The sequence below is a fragment of the Seriola dumerili genome, unplaced genomic scaffold (genome assembly GCF_002260705.1).
Source record: "Seriola dumerili isolate Sdu_G_001 unplaced genomic scaffold, Sdu_1.0 BDQW01001588.1, whole genome shotgun sequence".
Classification (NCBI taxonomy): domain Eukaryota; kingdom Metazoa; phylum Chordata; class Actinopteri; order Carangiformes; family Carangidae; genus Seriola; species Seriola dumerili.
In genome coordinates, this window is record NW_019175843.1 from 110752 (window position 1) to 137811 (window position 27060).

Sequence of the window (27060 nt, forward strand, 5' to 3'; positions counted from 1 at the left end):
GGTCTGACACAAATTTTTCCCAGCTGTCCAGGCATAGCTGGGAAACAGGCTCGGCGGCAGTCCCAGTGCTAGGCGCTGTTCCCCTGAGGTCCTCGACCACTTGATTCTAAATTTGATTTATAATTTTTAAACATTTCAGTTGGTCTGACTTATCAGACATCAACTACTTCTCTCCTCTTTTCTTTCTCTCCTCTCTGCGGCAGAAACATTCTGTCATTAACCTTAATATATCCTTAATCTGACTTTAATATTAGCCTAATTATATATTTTTTTCAATTTTTACTCCAGTCATGTGATCATATTGTTTATATTTCACCTTGTTGAATGTCACTTGTGCACATGGTTATAGCCGAAGTAACTGGCAGGTATCATCGTGTCTTCTCATATCATATTAAGAACTACATGGTTCATGGTTCAGAAGATGTTGCTTATAATTAAGAAATCCGCTTCTTTCACATGTACGCGCTCATAACCGGACAGGTAAACCCAGGGTTAACTGAGCCAGTTGATAACCAGCTTTGTGGTACAGATTATCAGGATGGTCAATGTTAGGTTCAGTCAAGCCAGATAACTAAAAGTTATCGTGGGTATGTTGTACTTGCTTTGTAGTACAGGCCTCAGGCCTCTGGTGCAGCACAACACAATATAAAGAAGCACAAACTAACTGGTTGTCTGCCGACTTCTCTGCTGCTTCAGTTTGAGTTTAATGATAAGTAACCACGGGATTTATTCTAATAATGTCAAAGAAGTTAAAGTTCCTTCAGAGGTTTAAAATATTAATGTGATGTTTCCCTCTTTTATTATAAACCTGCAGTTATTCAAAAAGTCTGGGCAGACATTTGTAGTTCTCAACATTTAATTTCATTCAAAGATATTATATTTGGTTTCTCCCAACATGATGAAATTTTTCACATAACAAAATACACAAAAGATAATGTGGTGAGGGAGTAAAAAGGATTGTGCGGTGAGATAAAAAATATAGAAGGGCGTCTAAAAAGTTGCAAGATCTAAAAATGAAAAAAGAAACATGTTAGCACAACAAGCAGAAGAAAACAGACATAAAATTAGAATAATATATGTCAACAATATGTCAAATGTTAATGACAAGTTCAGCATAGAATGGGGCTAAAGACAATGTCACTTATTATTAATCTAATACTCATGGCAAAAATGTTACTTTCATAAATGTACATTGACTAATAAAACCACCTTGCAGTATTATTAAAGGAAACTGTCACAAAATGATCCAAGTTAAATCATAAAACAGCCAAAATCATTTATTTATAAGGTCTATCACACGTTTTATTCTTTCACTTCATTCTTTCTATTTGATTTGTTTACTTCTGTCATTTATTTACCCCTGCTTGTATTCATTTTGTATTAACTTGCCCTTCATCTCTTCTCTCAACACTTGATGGCGCTGATCTCTTGTGTTGCTTTTGGTTTCAAAAGTAAAATCAAAAGAAATGTTTTGTCGATGTCAGCTTCAGGCTTTTACTGTGAAGGTCTCATTAGGAAGCGGTCGTCCTCCTCTTCCGGTCGATTTAAAGATGGCGGTGGCTCTTGACGCCGCGGAGAGGTTGGTGTTATTCGCGCCATTGTGAGATTTTGCCGCATTTAATCCCGGACGGAGAGCTCCGATGCTGATGTCATGAGGAGCGGATCCCCGTGCAGGGTTACCGGATGCCTCGTGTGAACAGGACAGCCGTTTTATCGCTGCTGATAGCCAGCAGCTCCGTGTTCCTGCTGTTTCAGCTGTATTACTACCGGAAGTACGTCGGCAAGGTGAGAACACATGTCACGGTAAACAATAAAATGAAAGCTGCACAACAACAAAATACTGTTAACAAAATATTGTAAATGACAACAATAACAGTGGTAACGCTGCAGTTTGTTGCGTTCAGGGACATCTGTGTATGGAACACTCAACAGTGTCACCATCAGGAGACATTTTACATTAAACACAGAATCTTCTCTATCTTTCTGATTCTAATATTACCCAACATGCAACATTCTGCAGTCTGGACCTCACATCCTGAGTCGAACAGGTCACCTGAGTGCCAGTGACGTCCAATGGGTAAGTCTGCACTTATGTTAGCCACACCATTAGCCTATGGGTTATCCTCAACGTTAGCCAATAGCCACCATATTAGCTGGTAGCGTCCCTTTTAGTTGTGTGTGACTCATTTCCTGTTTTCTAATATTTAAATGTTAACCTGTCCATCACTGTTGTGGTAACCGTTTCCATGGAAACTGTCCTGTTTATTTTTCTCCACAGCAGACGGTTAAGAAGTTCCTGGCGTTAGCGCAGCGTTTCCGGCTGCCAATGTTTCTTACCGACATCGCAGCGCTCACATTGCTCTCCCAGGATGCATTGCGGCAGCGCGACCGGCAGGTGCATGAGCCGCACTGCAGTTTCTTGTGCACCAACCGGCCAATCACGTCGTTCGCGCTGCATGCCAACCTGTGGAAGTACGATGTGAGTATGTAATCAGTCCAAATAGACGGTGGGAATTAACAGAACCTAAGAAATTGTGAAAATGTCGTTTATGATCGAACTGTTTATCATCATCATCATCATCCCTTCTTTTACTTTATCATGTATTTATATAGTTTTCTGTATTTGTTGAATTTGTGTTTAAATTATGAAACAATTTATTTTCAGGTAAAATGTTTGTTTTTCCCCGTATCAGCCTGGCTTCCTGTTGGCCGCTGAGCAGAAAGGCTTCGAGCTGCTGGAGCTGCGCGGAGAGGACCCGCGATTGGCTAGTCTTGACACCCTATCAGGAGAGGACATCCCTCTGCACCTCCTGTTCCGCCTCCATGGTTACATCATCCAGGTGGGTGGGGCCACATGGTGACACTCCAACCACATGGCAACCATTTAGCAACCACCCAGAAACAGGTAGCGACCACATAGAAACCACACAACATAGTGGTGAATGTATTTTGTCCCAGGTGGTGTTCCTGTACGAGCGCAGCGGGAACTACCTGTGGCATGGAGCGCTACGCCTCAAAGCTAACATGGACCGAAGCTTCGCTCCATTCAAATTGCTCGACTACGGACATCACGCCGGAGCCTATGACAGGTACAACACTCTGCATACAGAATGAATGATTGAGTGAATGTTAGATCAGAGTTGGAGACACTGGGAGCAGAGCAGAAGACCAAGCAAAGCAAAGACACAAATGATGAAAGAGAGGATTCAGATTCTGGTCCAAATTCCAAAGTTTACATTTCTGGGTTAAAAAATTTAAATAAAAAAATTGCAAAATTGACTTTGGGGACCAACTAAACATACAAGGAGACATCATCATCATCATCATCATCATCATCATCTCCCTGAGGATGAACCAGCTGTGGTCATCTGCTTTAATTATTAATTAAATGCGTGTTAATGAACATCTATGTTTTGTATGGTCGACCCGTGCAGGCCGGAGCTGGTCCTGACTGTCCTGGACGGCCTCGATGTTCAAGTCCCACGCAACATTTCCCGCTTCTTGTCCGAGCAGCAACATGCCCGCTTCCTGGAATGCCGATACCGTGACGCCCGCAACTTTCTCCAGGTCTGATAGAACGCAGGGCTTTTATGTGAAAGGAGGAATAGGAAACATGGTGTGAAAATAAAAAAAGAAGAAAAGACTATTTTAAAACAATAAAGTGAAAATAATTATTGGACATGTGTATTTAAAAAAAAAAAAAAAAAGTTAAACAGATTTTTAAATTAAAAATAAAGGAGAAAATATTTTACAAAGCAGAAGCAGAAATCAAAATTCTGACAAATGTTTTGACTGAAAAATGGTAGCATTTAAAATATCTTAAACATGAATTCTACAAATTAAAAGTGAATATTTTTTTTAAATAACGAAAACGGCAAACAAAATGTGTAAGAGATGATGTGAAGATAGTTATAAATAAGATTAAAGTCGCACATCGTAACAACCACCGGACACTGCGCTCATGGGGTAAGATTCATTGCACAGACTATGTGGCAACAGAAAAGATTTTAAGGATTTTCATGTGCATTTTATGTGCAATTGTGACCACCTGATGGAGCCAGAGACCACATAATAGCTACACATGAGGCTCTATATCAGACCTTACAATGAAAATGTCATGTAAATGATTGTCACATAAGAGTTACATCCTGTTTTCAGTAGGTGGCAGTGTGACTATAATGTAATATTAGTATGCAGATGTCTTCAGTGTGAGACTGTCATCAAATGTGAAATTTGGGTAATATTGGATAAAGTATGCTATGAGTATTGAGTAGTGCTATGCACTATAAGTATTACTAAATATGAGCATGTAGATGTGTTCAGGGCGGGAGTCTCATCAAACCTATAAGGTTTCGACTGGTTTGGACACTGTAGGCTGAGGTTATAGCAACTTCATGGTGAAGGGTCGAAATTCAGTGTGCCGCCACAGGCGGGTCCTTTGTCGATAATTCAAAAGCTCTGCACTGTAGAATTGCACCGGTCCCAAGATGAGAATAAACCAACAATGAGCTTAGAATTCGACAGTATGTCACAGACATAGAGCCACTTCCTGTTTTGTATTTAACTTGCCGCCAGAGCCATACCCTTAAGTGAAAACTCCTAATTGACATGCATGAAGCATCAGCATCTTCTACAATTTTTTTTCTGACCATTTTTTTGAGTGCCAGGTCAACTCACTAGGAATAATACATGAAAAGTTAATCATAATATTAAATGTTGCCTAGAGGTGGCACTATGAGTATTACTAAATATGGACATATAGGTCTATTCAGGGCGGGACTCTTATCAAACCTAGACACCATGAGGCCATTTGGACAATGTATGCTAGAGTTATAGCGAGTTGAACTTTCATGGCAAAGGATCGAAATTCCCCGTGCCGCCATGGGCAGGCTGTGTCATGAAAAGTCACAGTTTTAACTACAGTACATCATCAAGTTGTTAAGCATTTCCTAACCATGTATTCGAACAACCTGCTATGAGCAGTATATCAAAGTGTAAAACGTGACACTTCCCATTTCCACAAGGGAGCGCTATGAGTATCACTGAAGATGAACGTATGAGTGTGTTCAGGGCGGGACTCTAATCACACACAGAAAGTTTGAGGCAGTTTGGACAATTTGTGTTGGAATCAGATCGAGTTGGTTTTTCATGGCAAAGGATCGAAATTTGCCACGCTGCTGTGGGCGGTTCCTATAGCGAAAACTCAAAAGCTTTGCAATTTAACATTGCAAAGGTCTTAAGATTAGATTCACCGACCATCATGTAAATCTGATGAATTCCCTAGGAGTTTGTTAAAGTACATGACCCCTAAATCGCAAAAACAGCACCAAAATTGCAAATTGAATTAAATATGGCCGACTTCCTTTTTGGTTTAGGGTATAGGTCCATGAGACTTTTTTGTGAGGCTTGGCATGTTACATGTGCCTACCGATTTTTCGTGCATGTAGGTGAAACACAGAGAGGGAGCTCAATTTTTAAAAAATTACTAGGTGGTGCTACGGAGCCATTTTGCCACGCCTATGGACGTGACCTGTGTGCATTGACCATGGGAAAAGCCTCAAAAAAGGTGATTTATCTTCCGGTCGGAGTAATAATCAGCACTACACTTTCAATAGGGTCGTAGGGTTGTTCTTGACCTGAGCTTTCAGTCACATGATGAAGACCATGAGATCATTTTAAAAGCTGGTAAATGGACCATGACTCATGATTTATAAATTTTGGTGAAATTAATTAAAAAATATTAATTTTGGCAAAATATAAAATAATAAAAGCTTTAAAATCAGATAAAATAACATTCTCTCTCTCCCCCTTGAATGTAGCTCTACCCTGACGACTCATCTCTAGCAGCCGTGGATTTTCGCAGGAAAGTGAAGTCGTTGCTTCATTTAGCCGCTCGAACACTTGCTCGCCTCGACATTCCCTTCTGGCTCAGCAGCGGCACCTGTTTAGGTAACATGCTGACATGCTAACATGCTTACATGCTAACATCACAACATAACGAAAGGATGTCTCTCACCCTCTATAGGCTGGTTCAGGCAGTGCAGTATTATCTCGTACAGTCGTGACGTTGATATTGGGATTTTCATCGTAGACTTCAGGACAGACATCCTCGCAGCGTTCAGAGACGCCGGTCTGTCTCTCAAACACAAGTTTGGAAAGGTATAACTTTATTTCCTTTAGTCCTCCTATTGAAACTTTCATTTTTGTCTGCATTAATGTTGTAATACTGTAGCTAACTATTTCATGATCACATTACATACTTGTGAAGCAGGTGTGTTATTTTGAAGGGTTGTGTTTCTTTCTGAGTCAGATTTGTATATTATTTTGAAATTAATATGCATTTATATTCACACTATTTATTTTACTCTGAAGCTAATATGCACTTTATTTTGAAGGCTTGTCCTTTATTTTGAATTTTAGGTGGAAGACAGTCTGGAGCTGTCATTTCTGAGTGAGGATGTCAAACTGGACATTTTTTTTTTCTACGAAAACAAAGACATCGTCTGGAACGGAGGAACGCAGGCAAAGAGCGGGAGGAAGTTCAAGTAAAAAAAAAAGTGGTTTTTTTACGTTAACTATAGGTGTGTGTTTGTGAAATATAGTCAATATAAACAGACGACTCCAAATAAACGTAATTGTTAACAGGTAATAAAACACCTGTTCTTTCATATTGTCTCATTCTCTCCTCGTTGTTGTTAATGAAGTTTTCTGTGTTTTTCGTCAGATACGTCTTCCCCCGGTTCTCGCTCTGCTGGGCGGAGCTTCTTGAGCTGAAAGTTCGCGTTCCGTGCGAAACACTTGACTACGTTACTGCGAATTATGGCGCCTCCTGGAGTGTCCCAATGAGGAGCTGGGATTGGAAGACGTCGCCGAGCAACGTGCAGGAAAACGGGGTTTGGCTTCTGTCTGAGTGGGCGGAGGTTATCCAAGTTTACTGAGAGGAAATGCCATGAAGATGAGAAAATAAAATCAACAGCATTCAAATAAAGACCAAATGTAAAAAAGCTGTAACAAGTTGAACTGTTGTTTTCATATCAGAATGATGACCTCATCCCCCCGATAACACTAATAATAATAGTTATCTACGGATATGTTAGAGATCATTTTCATAATTAGCCCAGATTTTGTCATTAATTTCAAGCTGTTTAATTTCATATTAAAATGACTTCTCCACCAGACTGTAAATTTTTTCTTCAGTTTTACTTTGAACCAAACACAAACAGTTCTGTCACAAGTTTGTAAGTTTATTGTTCCGTCAAGGGACGTCACTCCACCGACTCCTCGCGCTGCCGCTCCTTGTGAACTACGAGCCCCTTACTGATCAGGTCCGGGATCTCCACGGCGAGCCACGGTCCAAGTCCCAGAGCCATCAGGTGCGCTAGGCCGAAGCGCGGCGCGTTCCGGGCCCATAGCGGCGCGAAGTGCTCGGTCAGGCAGATCTTCCCGCCGCGGTACATCTTAGCGGTCTTCCCGTCCAACTCCGGGACCGCCACCTCTGGCGCGGTGTTTGGATACGTCACCGGGATGTCGAACTCCAGCCGGAACTCGTAGCGCAGTAGCTCGTGGATGAACCAACACGTACCGGTCCATCGCGTGCCGTCCGCGTTGGACTCCAGACGGAACCAGTCGTTATCGGCCGCCTTGTTTTGCTCCACGAACCGGATCAGAGCCTGGTACTCCTCCTTCAGCCGCTGCGGCCACAGCGTGCGGTCTCGCGGTCCGGCGTGCGTCTTCAGCAACGGTATCTGCGACACGGCCTTGCGCGTGGCCTCGTCCGCCATTTGGACTCCAGAAGAAAATAAAAGTTCTCGTTTAACACGGCTTTAAATAAAACGGGTCCAGTCTGAGTTTCAGTCAATATGCAGTTCTTGTCTCAGGACTGACGTGGACTTCCGGTCTGACGCCATACAGAAGCTGCTCCGAGTCAACAACACGAATAACTTCCTCTACAGGTTTTTCAAAAGAAAACCTTCCAAACGTTAAGCTGCAATGGATCCCCTGGTGATTGATGATGTGATATTGATAATCATTAAAATATGAGAAGATGCCCTGACTGTTGTTTATAGTTATCTATCCAATAAAAATCATTCTACAACGTGTCAATCCTGTCGCAAGTCAGTAAATTCAAATGTTTCCTAGAAACTAAATAAAAAAAATCCTGAAAAAACAACTGAGGTTATTTGTATCTGATTTATTTTGCACAAAACAATTCAACTAGTTTGTTTGGTCCTCTACAGCCATTATCCATGTTATTGTTGTAAAACAGACCCAGGCAGTAAAACCAAACGTAGAAAAACACTAAAATTAATCTTTGATATTGTCTGTAATATTCTTAGTCACTGTGACGACATATTCCCTCTCGCGCCGTTTGTTGCTGCTGTTATTTGTGCAATAAAATGTAAAGCCAGGTGTGTGAGGTGCTCCGGTCCAGAAGGTGGCGGTAGTAACACTGAACGCTAGATCTGACAAGAGGAAGAACAAGAAGTTTCAACAACAGACCGTCCGCCATTTGCTCTTTCAGCTGCTCTAAATCTGTTTTTCTGATTATAATTTTGTCTTTAATTCAAACTAAAACCCGGTTTGCCCGCAGTTACTTCTGTACGTCACAGCGGCGGTGATGGCGGCCGACCGGCGCGAGGACAAAGGTGAGGCGCTAGCAGGTTTCTTTCTCAGCCACAGTTAGCTGTTAGCTTTAGCATATGTGCTATCTTTGTTCTGTTGATACTTGGTCCTTTCAGTTGATAATCAATAATGGATAGGTTTATTGATAAGTTATGGCCGATTACGTTAATTGGTGACTGTTGACTAGTTAATGTGTTTAGTGTGTGACCAGCAGCCGGTTAGGGTCTCCTCTCTCTCAGTGATCATGCTTGTTAGCGTCGGCGGCTAACGCCTCCCCGCTGTGTGCAGCCACGACATCAGAGTCCGTTTAGAAATCTGATTCTGCTGTTTCACTCACTTTAACTCAAATGTAACCTGACGCAGAGTTGTTCTGATCCACGCTGTGTTCGCATCAACCAGGTTGTGATTGGTTAATGACGTCATAATAAAGCAAACGGGAAATAAACATCACAGTGGATTGTTGCAGCTGGATCTCCCCTGAACCTGTTAAACACCAGTGCTGATTTATTAAACTGTTAATATCGTGACACTTTACAAAGAGATCACATGTAAATCATAGAGTTTTACTTCAGCCTGTAAATGTGGATGTACTGGATTCAGGTTCATATCTTTTTCTATAGATCCACCAACCCACCAATCGATTAGTCTAAATGAAAAGTCATTTATAATTTTATGACTTTATCGATGATATTAACAGACGATCCACTAAAGAACATTATATACAGAAGCTGATTGTCTTGGCTGAAGACGTTTTACAGTCTGTGTCCTCCTCAATATTCACACATTCACGTCAATCTAACCTTAGTCCATGAGAAGAGTCTTAGTCAACAAGTTTTGATTGGCTCCAGGAAGTGACATCAGTCGGGCAGTCGCAGACAGACGTTGTTAGATGTTAAATTGGCCGAGTGTCGGTTCAGCCGGACACAATCTGTAATAAAATGATAAAAACAACACAGAGACGTGGAACACCGTTATATTTACTGACACATGTAATGAGCAACAACCCCTGCGTCGCATAGAAACAACCTGTAAACGTAGCCCAGCCAGACTGATCACAGTCCATTAGTTACCAAGTCGATGGTGATTCAGCTTCTTGATGTGAAGCTGTGGTGGTTTCTGAAAGAAAATGTTTGGGTTTCAACTGTGGCTTGGACAAAACAAGACATTCTGAAGACCTCATTAGACAGAGCAGAGGCCTGTACTACGAAGTAAGATTTGAGGTTATCGAGGTAACTTCAGGTTTAACTTTGGGTTTTCAGTCCTATGACTGTGGTTCATTTGTTATCGGGGTAAATCACCATGGTAACTGATGCTGAACTCCTAACCTGCTCCGGCGCAGGTTAACTTCAGAGGATCAGATCAAAAAGACTTTACAAAAGACTTTACAATAAAGTGGTCAATAATAACGAGCAGTAGATGTAACATATAAATCAGTGTAATAGTTTTCCTGTTTGGGTCTTTCCATGTGTCCACTCTGGTTGTAATACTAAGCTTCTAAAAAATTCACAGAGAGTTTATCACTAAATAAATATATAATAACTATTATAGCTTCATTTTAATTGAACAAAGATTCTTTAATCTGATAGGATTCCTGACAGTGATGAAGCTTTTACTCTCTTGTTCATTACTGCAGCTCAGAATGACATGAGGAGACTCTGTGACCATGACTGGAAATAAAAACTAAACCTCTGATGTCTTTGATTAGAACAATCAGCCACACACTGTTAATTATTTGCATGATTATTTTAAGTACATAATTTTTTTATGCTTTTATTGATAGCATAGTAGAGAGAGACCGGAAATGAGGAGGCAGAGAGAGGGGGAATGACATGCAGTAAAGGGCCGTCTGATTTGGGATTTGAACCGGGGCCGACTGCAGCGAGGACTGTAGCCTCTACATATGGGGCACCTGCACAACCCACTGCGCTACTTGACGCCCCAATTATTTGCATGATTATAAATGAACATTTTAACCGGTCTAACTCATCAGACATGAACTACTCCTCTCCTCTTTTCTTTCTCTCCTCTCTGCAGAAACAGTCTGACATTAACTTTAACTGTTTTATCTGCATCACATGTTCATAACAGTTTGTTCATCATCAGACTGAAGAGCGAAAATACTCAAACATGATGATAATTCATGCACTTATTTACAATATAACTGAATTTATCTGCAGGTGTCACCGTGTCTTCTCATATCATATTAAGAACTTCATTCATGATTCAGACAATGGTGCTTAGAATTCACAACTCCGCCTCTTTCACATCAAGGCGCTCGTGACGGACAGGTAAACCCAGGGTTAACTGAGCCCGTTGACACACAGCTTCGTCGTACAGGTTAACAGGACGTCAATGTTAGGTTCAGTCAAGCCAGATAACTAAATGTTATCCTGGGTATGTTGAACTTACTTCGTAGTACAGGCCTCTGGTGTTTCCTGCTGTTTACTGTTGTTTTCTTTGAAAAGTAACTGTCAATTATAAAAACGATGTCAGTGAAGTGAACCAGGCTAGTTCTGAACCTGGTTCATCTCCTCCACTGACTCTTCAGAGACACAGTTTTTATATAAAACTACAAATATCTAAAATTACAGAGAAGAGAGACCACAACAAATAAAAACACTGAAGTCAAACCTCTGTGTCCTGATCCAGCATTTAAATAACGTTTAAATAAAGTTTAAATAAAGTTGTTGTTTCAGATGGAGAACTGAACGTGCTGGAGGATATTCTGACTGAAGCTCCAGACCAGGATGACGAGCTGTACAACCCTGAGAGTGAGCGAGACGTCAGCGACAAGAAAGGTACTGGTGTTACTGGTTGTTCTACTGGTCCGGCCTCTGAAACCAGTGGATCATACGAACACCTGCTTTTGTCCTGTATCACATCTAAATCCTTCTGTCTGTCAGGAACAAAGAGGAAGAGCGAGCGCTCTGACAGCCATGATCTGAAGAGGCTCCGCCCCTCGTCAGGCCACGCCCCCTCCAGATCGTCATCCACCAATAAGAGAGCCCCAGGCCCGCCTGTCGTCTCCTCTTCTAAGAAGACGGCGTCCAGCCCCCGTGGCCGAAACGCCGCCACCGGCTATCGACACGAATACTACGAGGAGAGAAAGGGGCGGCGAGGGGCCCGAGAGGCAACCAGGAGCCGTGGAGGAGAGGACACACGGCGCCGTGACTCCCAGAGAGGCCTGGAGAGTCTGAGCCAGGTACTGGTACTACCGTTACTGTAGTACACATACATACACACTACTTCGCTCTCAGCCAATCACATTCATTTCCTGTCTGGTCTTCAGAAGTTGCGGCGTGACGAGCGGCGGGCAAGCCCCTCCCCCCATGAGGAGGACAACCAATCAGAGGATGAGGCAGCAGCAGAGTATGGTTCAGAGCAGGGGTCAGGAAGCTCCTCCCCCGCAGCTTCCCATGTAGAGGAGGAGGAAGAGGAAGATCAGGAGGAGGAGGAAGAGGAAGAGGAAGAAGAGGAAGGCATGGAGGAAGAGGAGGAGGAAGAGGAGGAGGAGGAGGAAGGAGAAAAGGAGGAAGAGGAGGAGGAAGAGGAGGAGTACGAGCGACGTGGCGGTGGCGAGGGTAACGACTACGACACTCGGAGCGAGGCTGGCGACTCACGCTCCGCCTCCTCTGTCAGTTTCTCAGACGATGGTGAGTCGGCTCACTCGGGCTCCGCCTCCGAGGCTTCAGGTAACCATGACAACAACAAAAACTTTCTGCTTTTTCCGGTTCTCATGTCTTCAATTTTTTTTTTCACCTGTAGCTTGTCATCGTCACCTGTTTCCTGTGGATGAATTAACATAATGAGCCAATAAGAAGTTTACCTCTAAATACAAAGTTATTATTAATGAAATACATTTCAGATTAATGAGTTTTTTATTTATTTTCTGCTCTAGTATAATTTTTTGTTTTTCACTGGATTTTCTGCAGTAGAATTGTGTGAATGTTTTTTAATAAAACCCATTGTTAAAATAAAGTTTTCTGTTTGTGCTTTTATCTTGAAAAGGTTCAGAGAAGAAGCAGGAGAAGTTGTCTTCGTCAGTCCGAGCTGTTCGCAAAGGGATGGAGAGTAAGGCGATGTTTTCATGTCCCGTTATTACACTGAGAAATCCTTTTAGTTTCCTGTTAGTTATCAGATTACTCCTCCTGTGTTCCTGTAGATCCGACCAGTAAGCTGCGTTACATCCTGCGAGATGCTCGCTTCTTCCTCATCAAGAGCAACAACCATGAAAACGTCTCCTTGGCTAAAGCGAAGGTACACTAGCTAACGTTGACAGGTTTTTAATTAGTGTTGTTGACATCAGAGTTTCAGGAACAGCTGATTCAGAAAGGTTTAAATGCCGTTAACAGTTTAGACAATTTCACAAACTGAAATTAATCTCTGATGTTTCTACACCTTGATTGGAGTCCACCTGTGGACACACACACACCTGTCTATGTCAGGTCATATAGACACACACCTGTCTGTAATGTTAAACGATGAGTTTATGATATGTTAATGATATTCAGGGCGTGTGGTCGACGCTGCCGGTGAATGAGAAGAAGCTCAATGCCGCTTTCCGTTCAGCTCGGAGCGTCGTCCTCGTCTTCTCTGTCAGAGAGAGCGGCAAATTCCAAGGTAATAATCATTTACTTAATTGATTTTTATCATATGATCAATGTTACTGGAACATCAAATTTCTCTGTCAACATATTTTAAAGTTTTAAATTCCTTTGTTTCGTCTGCTTCGTCTGTAGGTTTTGCTCGTTTGGCATCAGAGTCTCATCATGGCGGGTCTCCGATCCACTGGGTTCTTCCTGCTGGTATGAACGCCAAGATGCTGGGCGGAGTCTTTAAGATCGACTGGCTCTGCAGGTAAACAACAAAAAATACAAGTGGGTCAACACTTAGAATATATGGGCCCAGTTTGTCCAGCCATTCCTTTTCTGTTGTGGATCCCTTCATATCTGAACCATCAGGGTTTTTGAGTGGCTCCTGGTCTGGCCTCTCACCTGGGACCAAAATGAAAGTTGCACATGTAACTACGGTTCTGTGAATCCTGGAGGAGTGTTGGAGGCGTCTTGCGTACACGCAGGTCGAGTATTTTATACGAACAATGTCACCCGTGACTCCGGATAACCCGAGAGGGGGAGTATCTTCCAGTGTCATCAGGGAATCTGTAATTACAGAATCTTCTGACTGAAAGCTCTGGAGGTCTTTCAGGAGTCATAGAACCGTAGTTGCATACGTAACTTTCATTCTACTTCATCCTTCCTCACCAAGGTGCTCTAAGCACTGGAACGAAGACCTTTTTCGGATTGTCAGACGCAGGCGGTGAACATACGCTGAAAGGGCTCTCAGTGGGCATGACAACCTCGACAGAGGTAGCAGGGGCTGTAAAACAGCTACTAAAAGGTGCTGGCTCTGGTGCCTGATGGAGCTGACCTGTGTCCTCCAGGAGCTAGAGTTGCTTGCAGTGTGTGAAATGTGTTGATGAATTTATTTTAACTGTTCTCCAGTCAGATGAGGTGTAACACACAGGTGTTGCTGTTTGCAGGAGGGAACTTCCTTTCACTAAGACAGCTCACCTGTCCAACCCCTGGAACGAACATAAGCCCGTCAAAATCGGACGTGATGGACAGGTGAGCTCACTGCTTCACTTCCTGTTTTAATCTACAAGTTTTTTCTAATATTTTGTTTAAACTGTCGAATCATTTTCAGGAGATCCAACCAGACGTCGGCGCTCAGCTCTGTGCCCTTTTCCCATTGGACGAGAGCGTGGATGTCCACCAGGTTGCTCGCCGCGTTCGTCACAAACGCCGGACACCATCGGAGCCCCGGCCTCGAGGCCGACCGCCTCAACGCGAACCGGGAAGGTTAGCCAATCACCAAGCCTCCTCCTCCCGCTTCCTGTTCTTCTTCTTCTCCTGCTGCGACCACGGCGCCACCTGCTGCCGGACAACGGAGACCGCCGCTGCCTTTAGCCAGTGGCTAGCTATCCCGTAGCTAGCGTTGCTGGTTCTGTGGTGGTTGTTGTGGTTTTTCCAGTCTGGAGCTTTCCAACGGAGCTACGCCTCTGCGTCTGTGGTTGAAGTCTGAAAGTCAGGCAGGAAGTTAAAGTCCTCCTGGGGCGATGGTCGTTAACAAAGTCTAGTTTAAGTCTTAAATTCTTGTCTTTATTTTAGCTTAAGTTAAGCAACATTTTAATTTTATTAATTTCTCCTTTTGTCAATGAAACATAATTTGTAGTCTTTTGCTTTCTGTTTTAAACTCGGCAGCCAAGAGTTTTAAAGTTTGTTGTTGCTGAATTTCTCTTTGAAGCTCTTTTTCTTTGCAGGAGTTTCGTACTTCGGAATTTTTAAAAATCTAAATATTTGGCTTTTAGCTGGACTGTGGCTGACCCTTTCAGAATAAAAGCAAAAAAGGATGAGCGTCACTGGCTGGACTGACGGAGGGAGGGGGGCGAGCAAGGTAGAACTTAAACAGAAAGAGAGAGAGAGAAAGTGAGGGACTGTGAGCTCCCAGCGGACTGTTTCTGGTCTTTGACAAGGTGATGCAGGTTGGTCAATCAGGGGGTGGGGCATCTGGACTATATCCCATGAGAGGGTGTGGGATATCTGAGGGGGCGGGGCTTCTTCACTGGTCAAATAAGGTAAAATTTCAGAGATACATGAAGGAAAAGATGGACTACTTAAAAAAATAAAATCCTTTTGGACTGAAAAAATGATGACCCGCCCCCTCCATGAAGGACAGTTATATACCCCCATCCCCCTCCCCCTCCTCCCCCAGTACACACACACACTGAATCAGGACTGAGAGCTGGTTGTTAACGTGTGTGTGTGTGTGTGTCGGTCTTATGAACTGAATATAAAGTGTGTGTGTGGAGGAGAAGAGGAGGGAGGAGACGACGGAGCGACGACCTGAAAATCTGTCGTTTCTGTCTGAAGGACTGTTGCTGGTCTGGAGGGGGCGGGCTGGGATGAGTGGGCGGGGCTTTGTGTATTGATTGACAGGACTGCACCATCATCATCATCATCATCACCCCCCTCCACCTTTTCAAAATAAGAGGGTTTTTTAAAAAAAAAAAAAAAAAAAGCCTTTAACATGGACTGATGAGGAGAAAAACTGTTTTTTTTATAAAAGTGTTGTTGACAAACAAACAAACAGCCCCTCCCACATTTACAACACAAGCGGTATGTTGTTCCTTTGAGGTTCTTCTTCTTTGTTTGTTTTTTTTAATTGTTGTGTGTGTGACACAAATCTGTCAAAATGTTTCTGTCCGTCGAACAGTGAATCAGTTTTTACTAACGGTCAGCCCCTCGACCCCCCCCCCCCCCCCCACCCCCCGTTAGACGCCTGGCAGGACCACATCGCCCTCGAACCCTGGCTGCCGATGCGCTCGATACGCGCCGTTCAGGACGGCCGCAGACACCGTAAGACAACCTTCAGGTAAACCCTCAACCCCCAGACATGGCCTCGACCCCCCCAGAGACCAGCTCAACACACCAGAGACCCCCCCAGAGACTGCCTTGACCCCTTCGACGCGCCAGAAGATGGCCTTGACCCCAGAGACCCCTTACCACAAGAGACTGCCTTGACCCCAGTGACCCCCTTGATCCCCCAGACACCGCCGAGACCCCCAGAGACCCTGGAGACCGCCTTGACCCCCCAGAGACCCCCAGAGACCTGGTCCAGAAAAAACGCAAAACCTTTATTGGACAAGTAAAAACTGACAGATGACAACTGGAGGACTGGTAGACAGCGTGTAATTGGCAGATGGTCATGAAGTTGAGGTTAGATGTAAAGGGTCACAGGCGTTCACCTGTGACTCACCTGGAGACTCAGACCTAGTTTTAGTAGAACTCAGTTTTTCTGTTTGAATTTGAGTTTTTCTGTGTGTGTGTGTGTGTGTGTGTGTATTTGTATTTGTGCGGCTGCGTGTGTCTTACTTGTTGACTTGTTTATGTAGGCGTCGACCTGAAGAGTACGACCTCCACGGCAGGAAGCGGCCGCGAGCCGACGGTCCGCCGGACTTCAGCCAGCGAGCAGGTCGTTAATCTGAGAAGCTGCAGCTTCGGTTTCAGTGTTTGAGTGAAACGTCCCAGAAATGCTTTAAACACATTTCAAAACTTTAGTAAAAATTTAATTTAGTTGTTTGTTTTATATAGATATAGATGTAGATATACATTTTTTTTTTTTATGAAATGTGTTTTTTTCTGTTGATTGTTTTCAAACTGTTTTGTTTTGGTTTCTTTTTTGTTATTTTTAATGAATTTTTGTGTCGACTGGATTCTGGACATTTTCCTTGAATCGCTGCCGACAAACAAACTGAAAAGATTTCACAGAAGAATCTGTTTCACTTTCAGGATTCATCCAGGACCTTCGTAACCAGCCGGTGGACAGGTGAGACACACCTCATCACTCACCTGGAGGGGGCGTAGCTACAGCAGCATTCATCACTAACACATGACAAACGTGTGAAAATTAAAACGGTTTAATTTACTGAAAATATGAAGGACTGATGAGCAAGAACAGGAAATGTCTGACTAAGGAACCTTTATTTTGAAATTCTGTTAGATTGTATATTTTAAGTTTAGAGAAATCAATATCAGGAGTTCACCAGATTAAAACCACAGAAAATAACTTTGACAACACGCTGTGAACATGATTTATCGACAACAGAAATTACTGTTTGATTTTAACTGTTTGTTTTCAGGCGTTTCTCCAGCGTCAGACGAGATGTTTTCCTCAACGGGGTGAGTCCCAAATGTCTTAGCATGTTAGCTTAGCTTAATTTATCACCCTGAGGTGTTGGCCTCAGTGTCAGGTGTATTCACCTGTGTTTACCTGTGCGTTTCAGTCCTATAATGACTACATGAGGGATTATCACCACAGCGTGGGTCCTCCGGCTCCCTGGCAAACTCTGGTACGACTCTGTTGTTGATCCTCTGTCCTGATGGATCCAGGTTATTGACGAGAGACACTAATGATGTGATGTGATTGTCATCAGGCAGCGTACCCCGGTGTGGAGCAACCGCCGCCCCATCATCCCCCCTACTACCACCACAGCCACCCCCCTCCACCTCCTCACCAGGCCTACCACCACCACCACCACCCCCCCCTGCCACCACATGAGGCTCCGCCCCCTCGCTTCAGAGACAAGCAGAGAGTGCCGCAACACCGTGCCTTCACCTCCAGCCCAGTCAGTTTGTCATTCTGTAGATCAAAAGTCTGATCAAATCTTATTGATAAGGGATGGGTCTGATGTCTTCTCTCTTGTGTTTTTTTTTCCCATCATGCAGCATGACTACGACATGCGTGTGGACGACTTCCTGCGGCGAACACAGGCAGTGGTGAGCAGCCGGCGTGAGCGCGAGCGTCAGCGGGAGCGTGAGCGCGGTGGACCACGTCGTGAGAGAGAGAGAGAGCGAGCAAGGGACAGAGACAGGGAGAGAGAGAGAGACAAAGAGAGGGGGCGGTACCGCAGGTGATCTGATGATGTCACTTCCTGTCAGCCTGCAGGGGGGTTTACTTTGACAGTCAGCTGTGGTTTTGGCTGGTTTCCTGTTTTTGTTGAAAATTATGTAAACAAAAATGAGTTACTTGATGACATCATCAGTTTTTATGTGAATAAAATAAAAAAAAAAACAAAAACCTAAGAATAAAAATCTGGTGAGTTTGGTCAAAACTCTTACTTTGAAGATCCTGTGACATCATCACCAGACATGCCTGTCACACGGCTCCGTCACGTTTCTGCTCCACATTAATTAAACCAAATGAAACGAGATCTGTGTTTGATGTTTCAGTGTTTAGTCCAGAGGTTTCAACATGAGGGTCGCTGCCTTCTGAGGGGTTGTCACAACAACTTTTTAAACATCTCTCCAATCATTGCTTGTTTTATTGTGAAAGGATGGACAGTATTTCCTGTAAAATCCTTCAAATTAAACTCGTTTCAAATCACTTTGAATTATTTTTATTTTTATTTTTTATGTTAAATAAAAACTTGTTCAGGATGTTTATTTATTTTTGTTTTCAGGTTTATTAACATGAAAAAATAAACAATCACATCATATGTAGTAGTTTATTTAGTTCAGCTTGGGGTCGCTTCCTGCTGGAGAGAAATTCTGCTTCCTGTTTTGTTTTAAAAGTAAAAGTTTCCTGTTTCCTTCTCTGATTGGTTGTGACTGTGATGACCAAACCTCCCGTGTTCACTCTCAGTGCTAATGTAACATTTGATGGTAAAAACTTTGTTTCCCGTTTGACAACGGAGGAGGTGGAGCCTGTGCTTGTTTTTGTACAAAATAAAAGCCTGAAATTTGACTGAGTTATTTTGTTCGGATTTGGTTTGTGTTGGAGTGACAGAGAAACAACCACCAACATTTTTAATGCTCCAATAAATAAGTCAAATTAAATCCTGTCAGCTGATAAACTGTGTGTTTCTGTCCTGGTCAGTGTTTATCAGTCACCTACTTCCTGTTTAGATCAAGCACAATTCACCTCGTGTCAACACCTAATGACACCACCTTTAAATGACTTAACCTCACCGTCACGACTTCAACGTCACGTGACTTCAACACCACCGTCAACTGACTTCAACAAAAGTCATATGACTTCAACACCACCGTCACATAACTTCAGGTTGTAGTTTGAGTCTAGGACGATGGCGGCGACGCGGCGGCTCAGACAGGCGAGGTGATCGGGTTGATCGGCAAACAGCGGGACTCAGACTAGCGGCATAACATGATACACGGCCTCGTACAAACCGTTGGTGCCGCCGTGACTTACAAACACTCTGGTCTTTGGGTGACCTGACAGGAAGGAAACACGGGGCTTTTATTGTGAAAGGATCTGCAATTTTACAACTCCAAAATATACTACAGTGAAAATCAACCAATCAATATCCACTGATACTTACCCAGTGATGTTGATAGGTTTTCAATGTAGTGAGTCCCCAGGACCCACAGTTGGTAATGTGAGTGGGTCCCTGGGAAATTCAATGGGTCCCAAATAAAAATGTATTTCTTATATTCTTCTATTTCTTAATTTGTAGTGTTAAACTCCTTTGATGGTGGTATGATATGGTTATAATTAACGGATATATTCATGTATGTTCAAAATGTATCTGAAATTAAACAAATAAGATTCCAAATCTGAAAAGTTTATTGCAAAACTGTCACAGCGGCATGACATACAAAATTCAAATAAAATAGCATTTTTGTAGCAACATAAATAGCACCAAAATAAATTACTAAAATTCAAATAAAAACAAAATGGTGTCTGTAGTACCAAAATAAATTATCAATAAAAGTGCTGATTTTAACACATAAACAAAACATTCTCATCACCATGACAGAGTCAACAAATAAATTGTCACCAAAATAAGACCAAAATCTTCTTGTCTGAACATCAACTAAATCAAATGAACTGAGTCAATCACTGTGAAACTTTTAGCACACAAATGAAACTTAACTAACACAGTGGAAAGTCTGTTAAAGTATTTTTCATCACCGCCACCGGAGTATGTTTTATTTATTTCATTACAGCACGTCCCCTAGACGTCGACATGAGTGAACACAGCATCGAGCAGTGGAAACATGAGTTTATTTACTACTATGAAGTTCGTATCTTTAATTGTTGAAATGAAATCTGCGGTAACTGGCTAATTGTTGTGGTAGTAGCTAAACTAGCATGTCACAATACTGTACACAGGGGATCACGTCTGCGCAGAGTAGATGCGCAGAGGGTTGAAACAGCGCTTGCCCGGTCTGCTGACAGCGAAGTTACTTTTGCTAGTTACTGTGATTTTAAACACGAGTTGTTGTTCACAATGTGTCGTTTTTCATGGGAAAAATGAGTTGCAGTTTACTGCGTCTTTTCAGATTTTAATGCGTCAGGGACGCAGGACGCGTACCTAGCAACATCACTGCTTACCAATCACATATATCAGCGGAGCAGGGTTTCAGTCAGTCTGTTGGCTTTTGTTTTGAAATGCTATAATGTCGCTTTTTTTAACTTACTTTAATACCTACTTTGATTACTTTTATTTTGAACTATTCCAAGTTATCCAATCAAGCATCTTGAAAAACTTGTGCAGCGGATACGAAACATTCGACTTGTGCATGGAGAAGTGAATAAACTCCTAGCTGAGACTGTGGAACTCAGACTTGCTGAACAGAACCTGGAGAAGATGACATCATCACAGTCATGACTTGACATCACAACATGGAAGTGTTTATGACAATCAAAAAGGCATAAATCACATTTAGGATAAGTGCATAAACTATAGGAACAACTGAGCAAGCAGTAATAAGAATAGAACTATAGGTCAGAGAAAAGAAGATGGAGGAATAAATAAATAATAAAAATTGATTAATTAATTAAAAATAATAATAAAATATAATAATAATAATAAACTTAAACAATTACTCATACTCGTACTCGTTGTCTCCCGCTTATCCGGATCCGGGTCGCGGGGGCAGCAGCCTCAGCAGAGAGGTCCTGACAGCCCTCTCCCCAGCCACTTCCACCAGTTCCTCCGGGAGGATCCCGAGGCGTTCCAAGGCCAGCTGAGAGATATAATCCCCCCAGCGTGTCCTTGGTCGACCTCGAGGCCTCCTCCCGGTGGGACATGCCCGAAACACCTCCCCGGGGGAGGCGTCCAGGAGGCATCCTCACCAGATGCCCGAACCACCTCAACTGGCTCCTCTCGACATGGAGGAGCAGCGGCTCTACTCCGAGTCCCTCCCGGATGACCGAGCTCCTCACCCTATCTCTAAGGCTGAGCCCGGCCACCCTGCGGAGGAAGCTCATTTCGGTCACTTTTATTCGCAATCTCGTTCTTTTGGTCATTACCCAAAGCTCATGACCATAGGTGAGGATTGGAACGTAGATCGACCGGTAAATCGAGAGCTTTGCCTTCCGGCTTAGCTCCCTCTTCCCCACAACGGACCGGTTCAGCGCCCGCATCGCTGCTGACGCCGCCCCAATCCGCCTGTCGATCTCCCGCTCCATCTTACCCTCACTCGTGAATAAGATCCCGAGATACTTAAACTCCTCCACCTGAGGCAGAGCCTCCCCCCCGACCCGGAGCAGGCAATCCACCCGTTTCCGGCTGAGAACCATGGCCTCAGACTTGGAGGTGCTGATCTTCATCCCAGCAGCTTCACACTCGGCTGCGAACCGCCCAAGCGAGAGCTGAAGGTCGGCGCTCGATGAAGCTAGGAGGACCACATCATCCACAAAAAGCAGAGATGAGATCCTCCTGCCACCGAACCCAAACCCGTCCACCACCCGGCTGCGCCTAGAAATTCTGTCAATAAAAGTTATGAACAGAACCGGTGACAAAGGGCAGCCCTGGCAGAGTCCAACTCTCACCGGGAACAGGTCCGACTTACTGCCGGCTACGCGAACCAGACTCACACTCCTTTGGTACAGGGACTTAATGGCCACTAACAAGGGACCATCCACCCCATACTCCCGGAGTGCCCCCCACAGGGTGCCCCTGGGAACACGGTCGTAAGCTTTCTCCAAATCCACAAAACACATGTGGACTGGATTGGCAAACTCCCATGCTCCCTCCAGCACCCTAAAGAGCTGGTCCACAGTTCCACGCCCAGGACGAAAACCACATTGCTCCTCCTCGATCTGAGGTTCAACTATCGACCGGACCCTCTTTTCCAGTACCCTGGCATTAGACCCTTACCAGGGAGGCTGAGGAGTGTAATTCCCCGGTAGTTGGAACACACCCTCTGGTCACCCTTCTAAAGATGGGGACCACCACCCGGTTGCCACTCCAGAGGGCACTGCCCCCCGATGTCCACGCCAATGTTGCAGAGGCCGTGTTCAACCAAGACAGCCCTACAACATCCAGCGCTTGAGATACCAGTCAACAATACGTTAAACATTAACAAGCAGTATCACGGCAGGACACCCGAAGGAAAGCCACTGCTTACTAAAAAGAACATTGCTGATCGCCTGAAGTTTGCAAAAGACACATTGGACACTCCACAGCAGTATTTGGCAAAAGTTTGTGGCTGATGAAACTAAGATTGAACTATTTGGAAAAAACAAACCAGCACTACATCTGGCGTAGAAAGGCACGCATATCGTCATGAAAACATCATCCCAACCATAAAGTATGGTGGAGGAAACCTCATGATTTGGGCCTGCTTTGCAGCATCAGGGCCTGGCCAGCTTGCAATCATTGAGGGGAATATGAATTCCCAAGTTTATCAGGGAATTCTTCAGGATAATCTGAGAATGTCTGTACATCAGCTGAAACTCTCTAGAAAGTGAGTGATGCAACAGGACAACGACCTTAAACACCGGAGCAAGTCCACAACAGAATGGTTCCAGAAAAACAAAATCTGCCTTTTGGAGTGGCCAAGACAGAGCCCAGACCTCAACCCAATAGAAATGCTATGGATTGACTTGAAGAGAGCCATACACATGAGACATCCAAAGAATATGGCAGAGCTTAAGCAGTTCTGCCAGGAAGAATGGGCAAAAATTCCTCCTCAACAATGTGCAGTTCTGATCCAGAGCTACAGGAAGCACCTGGTTGAGGTTATTGCTGCTAAGGGGGGGTCAACCAGTTATTAATTCTAAGGGTTCACTTACTTTTTCCACTGCCATTTTGAATGTTGAATGAGTGTGTTCAATAAAGACATGAAAGATCAGATTTTTTCTTGTGTTATTATTTTAGACACATTATATTTGTCAATACTCTTGACTTAGATGAAGATCAGATTTTATGACAAATTTATTCAGAAAACCATGACATTCCAAAAGGTTCACATACTATTTCTTGCTACTATAGATAGATAGATAGAGTCTTCGTCACATCTTATTTTAGTATTATTTAATATGTGCTCTGTTGCTTTGAAAAACCTTCCTCCGGGAGTTGTGTAACTACTTTTCATTATGCTTTAATTTGAAACGTATTCCGCTTGCCGCCCAGGATCTTTTATTTTGACACTCACACTGGAAGTTCAGTCGATATGACTTCCGTTAGCTTGACGCCGGTCTAATGCGATAACGGGCACCGATTCCACTGGAAATACCGGCCAGATTCGGTATTTTTGCCGGCAAACCACTAAAAATGAGAAATAAGAGGATTTAACGGCGACTAACGGACCCGTCGGGCTTGAAAAAGGTAAAATGAACCGTTAAAGTGTCCCGGTTCTTCCTGTTTAACGGCTTCACACACAGGGCAGCTTGCTAGGCAGCTAACAGCAGCTAGCTCGATCAGTTTCCTTTTATTTCCCTCAAATCCCTGTTTATCCTCACCTCGGACCGCAACAGTCCCGCTTTCTGCAGTTACCTTTTTGTTACGCCACGCAGAATCCCGCTGTGACGACAGAAAACCGTCAAAATCACTAGTCAATCAGTTGACGCTGAAATCTGCAGATTTACACAAATATTTTGGGATTTTTCCAGCAGTAGGTGAAATCTCGCGAGCGGAAGTGAGAGCTGCAACGTTTTTAAAGATTTTTAGTTTTTAATACATTTTTTTGTTTGTTTTTTGCTCATATTAGGCGACTTTCCTGACACTGAATAAATTATCAATTCGTAAGAGTTATCTTTATTTTTATTTTTATTATTATTATTATTGTTATTATTATTATTACCATCATAATTATTGTTATTGTTATGATCATATTTTTTGTTATTATTGTTGTTTTTATCTAATATCAGAACATGCTTGTAAACATCATTTAGACAAGTTATTCTATAGAAATATTTTTACTTCGTTAATATTTATAAATTATGTAAATTGTAAAATTTTATTTCAGATTTGTGTAAAATTAAAAATGTTATTTTGTTATCAAAGGGAAACGCTCAAACTGATTAATTAATTCAAACTCATTCGTTTAAATCGGCATTGTCTCTCTCTCTCTCGCTCTCGCTCTCTCTCTCTCTCTCTGTGCTAGTCTCCACTATGCTATCTCGACCGCTGACAGTGAATGACAATGACGATCGGGGGCGGGGCCTGCTAACTTTGACCCCGACTCCTGTCCTCCCACTGGTTGATGAGGGTGATAACGGCGGAACACAAACAGGTGAGATCTGGGCGAGAGACTTGGTGTTTACATGTAGAAAGAGAGAGTGAGGGCACTGACTGCCGTTTCTTCTCCTGCAGGAGTTTTCTCTCCTCTTTGGAGCTCCTCCTCCTCTTCACCTCCTCCTCCCTGTGCCTCCTCCTTCCTTTCAACTCCTCCTTCAACTCATCCTCCCTCCATTCTTTCCCCTCCATCATCTTTTACCCCTCCTCCTCTTTCTCCTCTCTGTCCTCCTCATCCCCCGTCCCTCCCTTCTTCTTCTCTTTCATCTGCTCCTCCTCCTGTTTGTCATTCTCTTCTTTCCTCTGCTTCCTCCACTCATCTTCCTCCTCCTCCCACATCTGTCTCTTCTGCTCCTTTTATGTCACATTCTCCTCCAGTTTCTCTTCCTACCGCCCCTTCTCTTGTTTATTTCTCTCCTTCCTCCACTCCTACTCCTCTTCCTCCTCCCTGCACCCTTCCTACCTCTTCTGTTTCTCCTCTTCCTTCCTCCTCTCCTCCTGTCCCTCCATCCATCCATCCTTCACCTCCCCCCTTCTCGTCTCCTCCTGCTCCTGTTTTCGTCTTATCTCTTCCTTCTCTCCATGATTCTCCTCCTTTTCGTTCTGCTCCTCTTCCTCCTCTCCTTTATCATCACTCTTCTTCTCAGTCTCCTCCTCCAACTCCTCCTTCCTCTTCACCTCCTCCTCCTTCTGCCATTTGTTCTCCTCTTTCTTCCTCTGCTCACATCCCTCTGTCACTCATTTCTCCACCTCCCCCTGTGGCTCCCCCTCCTGCTCCTCCTTCTCCCCCCTGTTGCCCCTGCTCCTCCCTCCTGCCCCGCCTCCTCTCAGCTCACCGGCAGGAGGTGCGGCGCCTCCTGCGAGGAGCTCTGGCCTCCCTCGGCCGTCGTCTGGACTCTCTGGAGAGGAGGAGCAGGAAGAAGAGGAGGAAGAAGCGGGGGAGTTGTCAGAGAGGAGGAGGAGGAGCCTGTTCTCCTGGTGAGTTGTGTCTGTCTTCTCCTCCTCAGACAGGAAGAGTCTGTATGTTACTATTGATCGATAAATCAGTTCATTGATGAATCATTCACTTGTCTGTTCAGGTCAAAGACAGCTTTAATATTATTCTATATTTATTTTGTGATCAATCACTGATCAATACAGATGTCTACTTATCATTCTCATTGATCACTTTACCATTATCTCTTTTGTCCCTGTCAGGATCCTGTAGAATGATGACTCAGTGTTTCCAGTGATCTGATTGGTTAGTAGTAGTTCAGTGTCAGTTACCATGGTGATGTAGCTGGTAACAGGTGACCCACCGTCGTAGGACTGAAAACCTCAGATCTTGGTTGAGTCCAGGTTCTTCAAAGCTAGTTTAAAATGTATCTGGATCTCTTGTCATAGCAACAAGTCCTTAAACCCAAACCTGTAGAAGTCTACACGTGCAGGTTAATGAGAGGTCGTTAAGACCTGATGATTCCTTTACTACTGTTTAATTAGCTCTATTTATAGATGATGAAATACAAAATAAAAATCTGTGAACGTGAAGATTCTGACTGAAGCAACAATGTGGGAATTTATCACAGAACCAGGTGATCTGAGTGAACAGGGATTAGGGCTGGGCAATTAATCGAATTTTGAAACCATCCAACATTATGTGTTCCGCTCTTGGTACTGAAGGAATTAGGAAAATAGTTTTCGTATTTGTTGTTGCAACATAAAAGTTCTGCACATTCACCAACTCCATTTCTGATTAAGACATTCGTCTATGATGCATTTTCACTGTTTCCTACACAGAAGTTCATCTGCCTCTCTCTCTCTGACCCTGTGTGTGAGGGGCGGGGCAGCGCTCTCACACACAGACACACACACAGACACACACACATGGACAGAGACACACACACACAGACACACACACAGACACGGATACACAGACACACTCAGACACAGACACACACACATGGACAGAGACACACACACACATGGACAGAGACACAGACACACACACAGACACGGATACACAGACACACTCAGACACAGGCACACACACATGGACAGAGACACACACACAGACACACACACAGACACGGATACACAGACACACTCAGACACAGACACACACACAGACACGGATACACAGACACACACACATGGACACACACACAGACACGGATACACAGAGACACACACACACACTCACACACACAGTCACACACACAGACACACACACATGGACAGAGACAGACACACACAGACACACACACAGACACGGATACACAGAGACACACACACACAGACACACACACAGACACAGACACATGGACAGAGACACACACACACACAGACACACACAGACACACAGACACACACACATGGACACACACACAGACACAGACACACAGACACACACACAC

At 43.7% G+C, this 27060-nt stretch overlaps 3 protein-coding genes across 10 annotated transcripts; 2 read left to right on the forward strand and 1 right to left on the reverse strand.

Annotated features, from left to right (window-relative positions):
* Positions 1-1178: 1178 nt before the first annotated feature.
* On the forward strand, positions 1179-6956 carry fktn (fukutin). 5 transcript variants are annotated; one of them, XM_022768419.1, is made up of 10 exons: positions 1179-1785; positions 2021-2077; positions 2282-2479; positions 2694-2840; positions 2959-3089; positions 3435-3567; positions 5820-5949; positions 6005-6159; positions 6421-6545; positions 6725-6956. In XM_022768419.1, exons 1-10 carry the CDS (start codon positions 1684-1686, stop codon positions 6936-6938), a joined length of 1392 nt encoding a protein of 463 aa, XP_022624140.1. In that variant the 5' UTR covers positions 1179-1683; the 3' UTR covers positions 6939-6956. The 5 variants fall into 5 exon arrangements, with proteins under 5 accessions (XP_022624140.1, XP_022624142.1, XP_022624139.1 ...); XM_022768421.1 differs by having other exon boundaries at positions 2279-2479; positions 6421-6581; positions 6725-6804; XM_022768418.1 differs by having other exon boundaries at positions 1180-1785; positions 2279-2479.
* A 215-nt stretch (positions 6957-7171) lies between these two features.
* Positions 7172-7929, reverse strand: ufc1 (ubiquitin-fold modifier conjugating enzyme 1). Its single transcript, XM_022768423.1, has one exon. The coding sequence runs from the start codon at positions 7779-7781 to the stop codon at positions 7266-7268; it is 516 nt and encodes a 171-aa protein (XP_022624144.1). The 5' UTR covers positions 7782-7929; the 3' UTR covers positions 7172-7265.
* A 548-nt stretch (positions 7930-8477) lies between these two features.
* ythdc1 (YTH domain containing 1) lies at positions 8478-19084 on the forward strand. Of its 4 annotated transcripts, none has more exons than XM_022768427.1 (16): positions 8478-8645; positions 11307-11420; positions 11526-11824; positions 11912-12314; positions 12631-12693; positions 12785-12879; positions 13134-13242; positions 13362-13479; positions 14162-14246; positions 14326-14480; positions 16574-16653; positions 16971-17007; positions 17321-17360; positions 17465-17530; positions 17615-17806; positions 17907-19084. In XM_022768427.1, the coding sequence occupies exons 1-16, from the start codon at positions 8618-8620 to the stop codon at positions 18093-18095; spliced, it is 2073 nt and encodes a 690-aa protein (XP_022624148.1). In that variant the 5' UTR covers positions 8478-8617; the 3' UTR covers positions 18096-19084. The 4 variants fall into 4 exon arrangements, with proteins under 4 accessions (XP_022624148.1, XP_022624151.1, XP_022624149.1 ...); XM_022768430.1 differs by having other exon boundaries at positions 11912-12275; XM_022768428.1 differs by having other exon boundaries at positions 11915-12314.
* The last annotated feature ends 7976 nt before the right edge of the window (positions 19085-27060 follow it).

Bases quoted from the DNA above. Each gene is read 5' to 3' on its own strand.
- ufc1 (XM_022768423.1), bottom strand. From the start codon at position 7,781: ATGGCGGACGAGGCCACGCGCAAGGCCGTGTCGCAGATACCGTTGCTG.
- ythdc1 (XM_022768427.1), top strand. From the start codon at position 8,618: ATGGCGGCCGACCGGCGCGAGGACAAAG. The intron at 13,480-14,161 runs GTAAACAACAAA...TGCTGTTTGCAG, and splicing joins AAGATCGACTGGCTCTGCAG to GAGGGAACTTCCTTTCACTA. The intron at 17,008-17,320 runs GTGAGACACACC...GTTTGTTTTCAG, and splicing joins CGTAACCAGCCGGTGGACAG to GCGTTTCTCCAGCGTCAGAC.
- fktn (XM_022768418.1), top strand. From the start codon at position 1,684: ATGCCTCGTGTGAACAGGACAGCCGTTTTATCGCTGCTGATAGCCAGC. The intron at 2,841-2,958 runs GTGGGTGGGGCC...ATTTTGTCCCAG, and splicing joins TCCATGGTTACATCATCCAG to GTGGTGTTCCTGTACGAGCG. The intron at 6,160-6,420 runs GTATAACTTTAT...TTTGAATTTTAG, and splicing joins TCAAACACAAGTTTGGAAAG to GTGGAAGACAGTCTGGAGCT.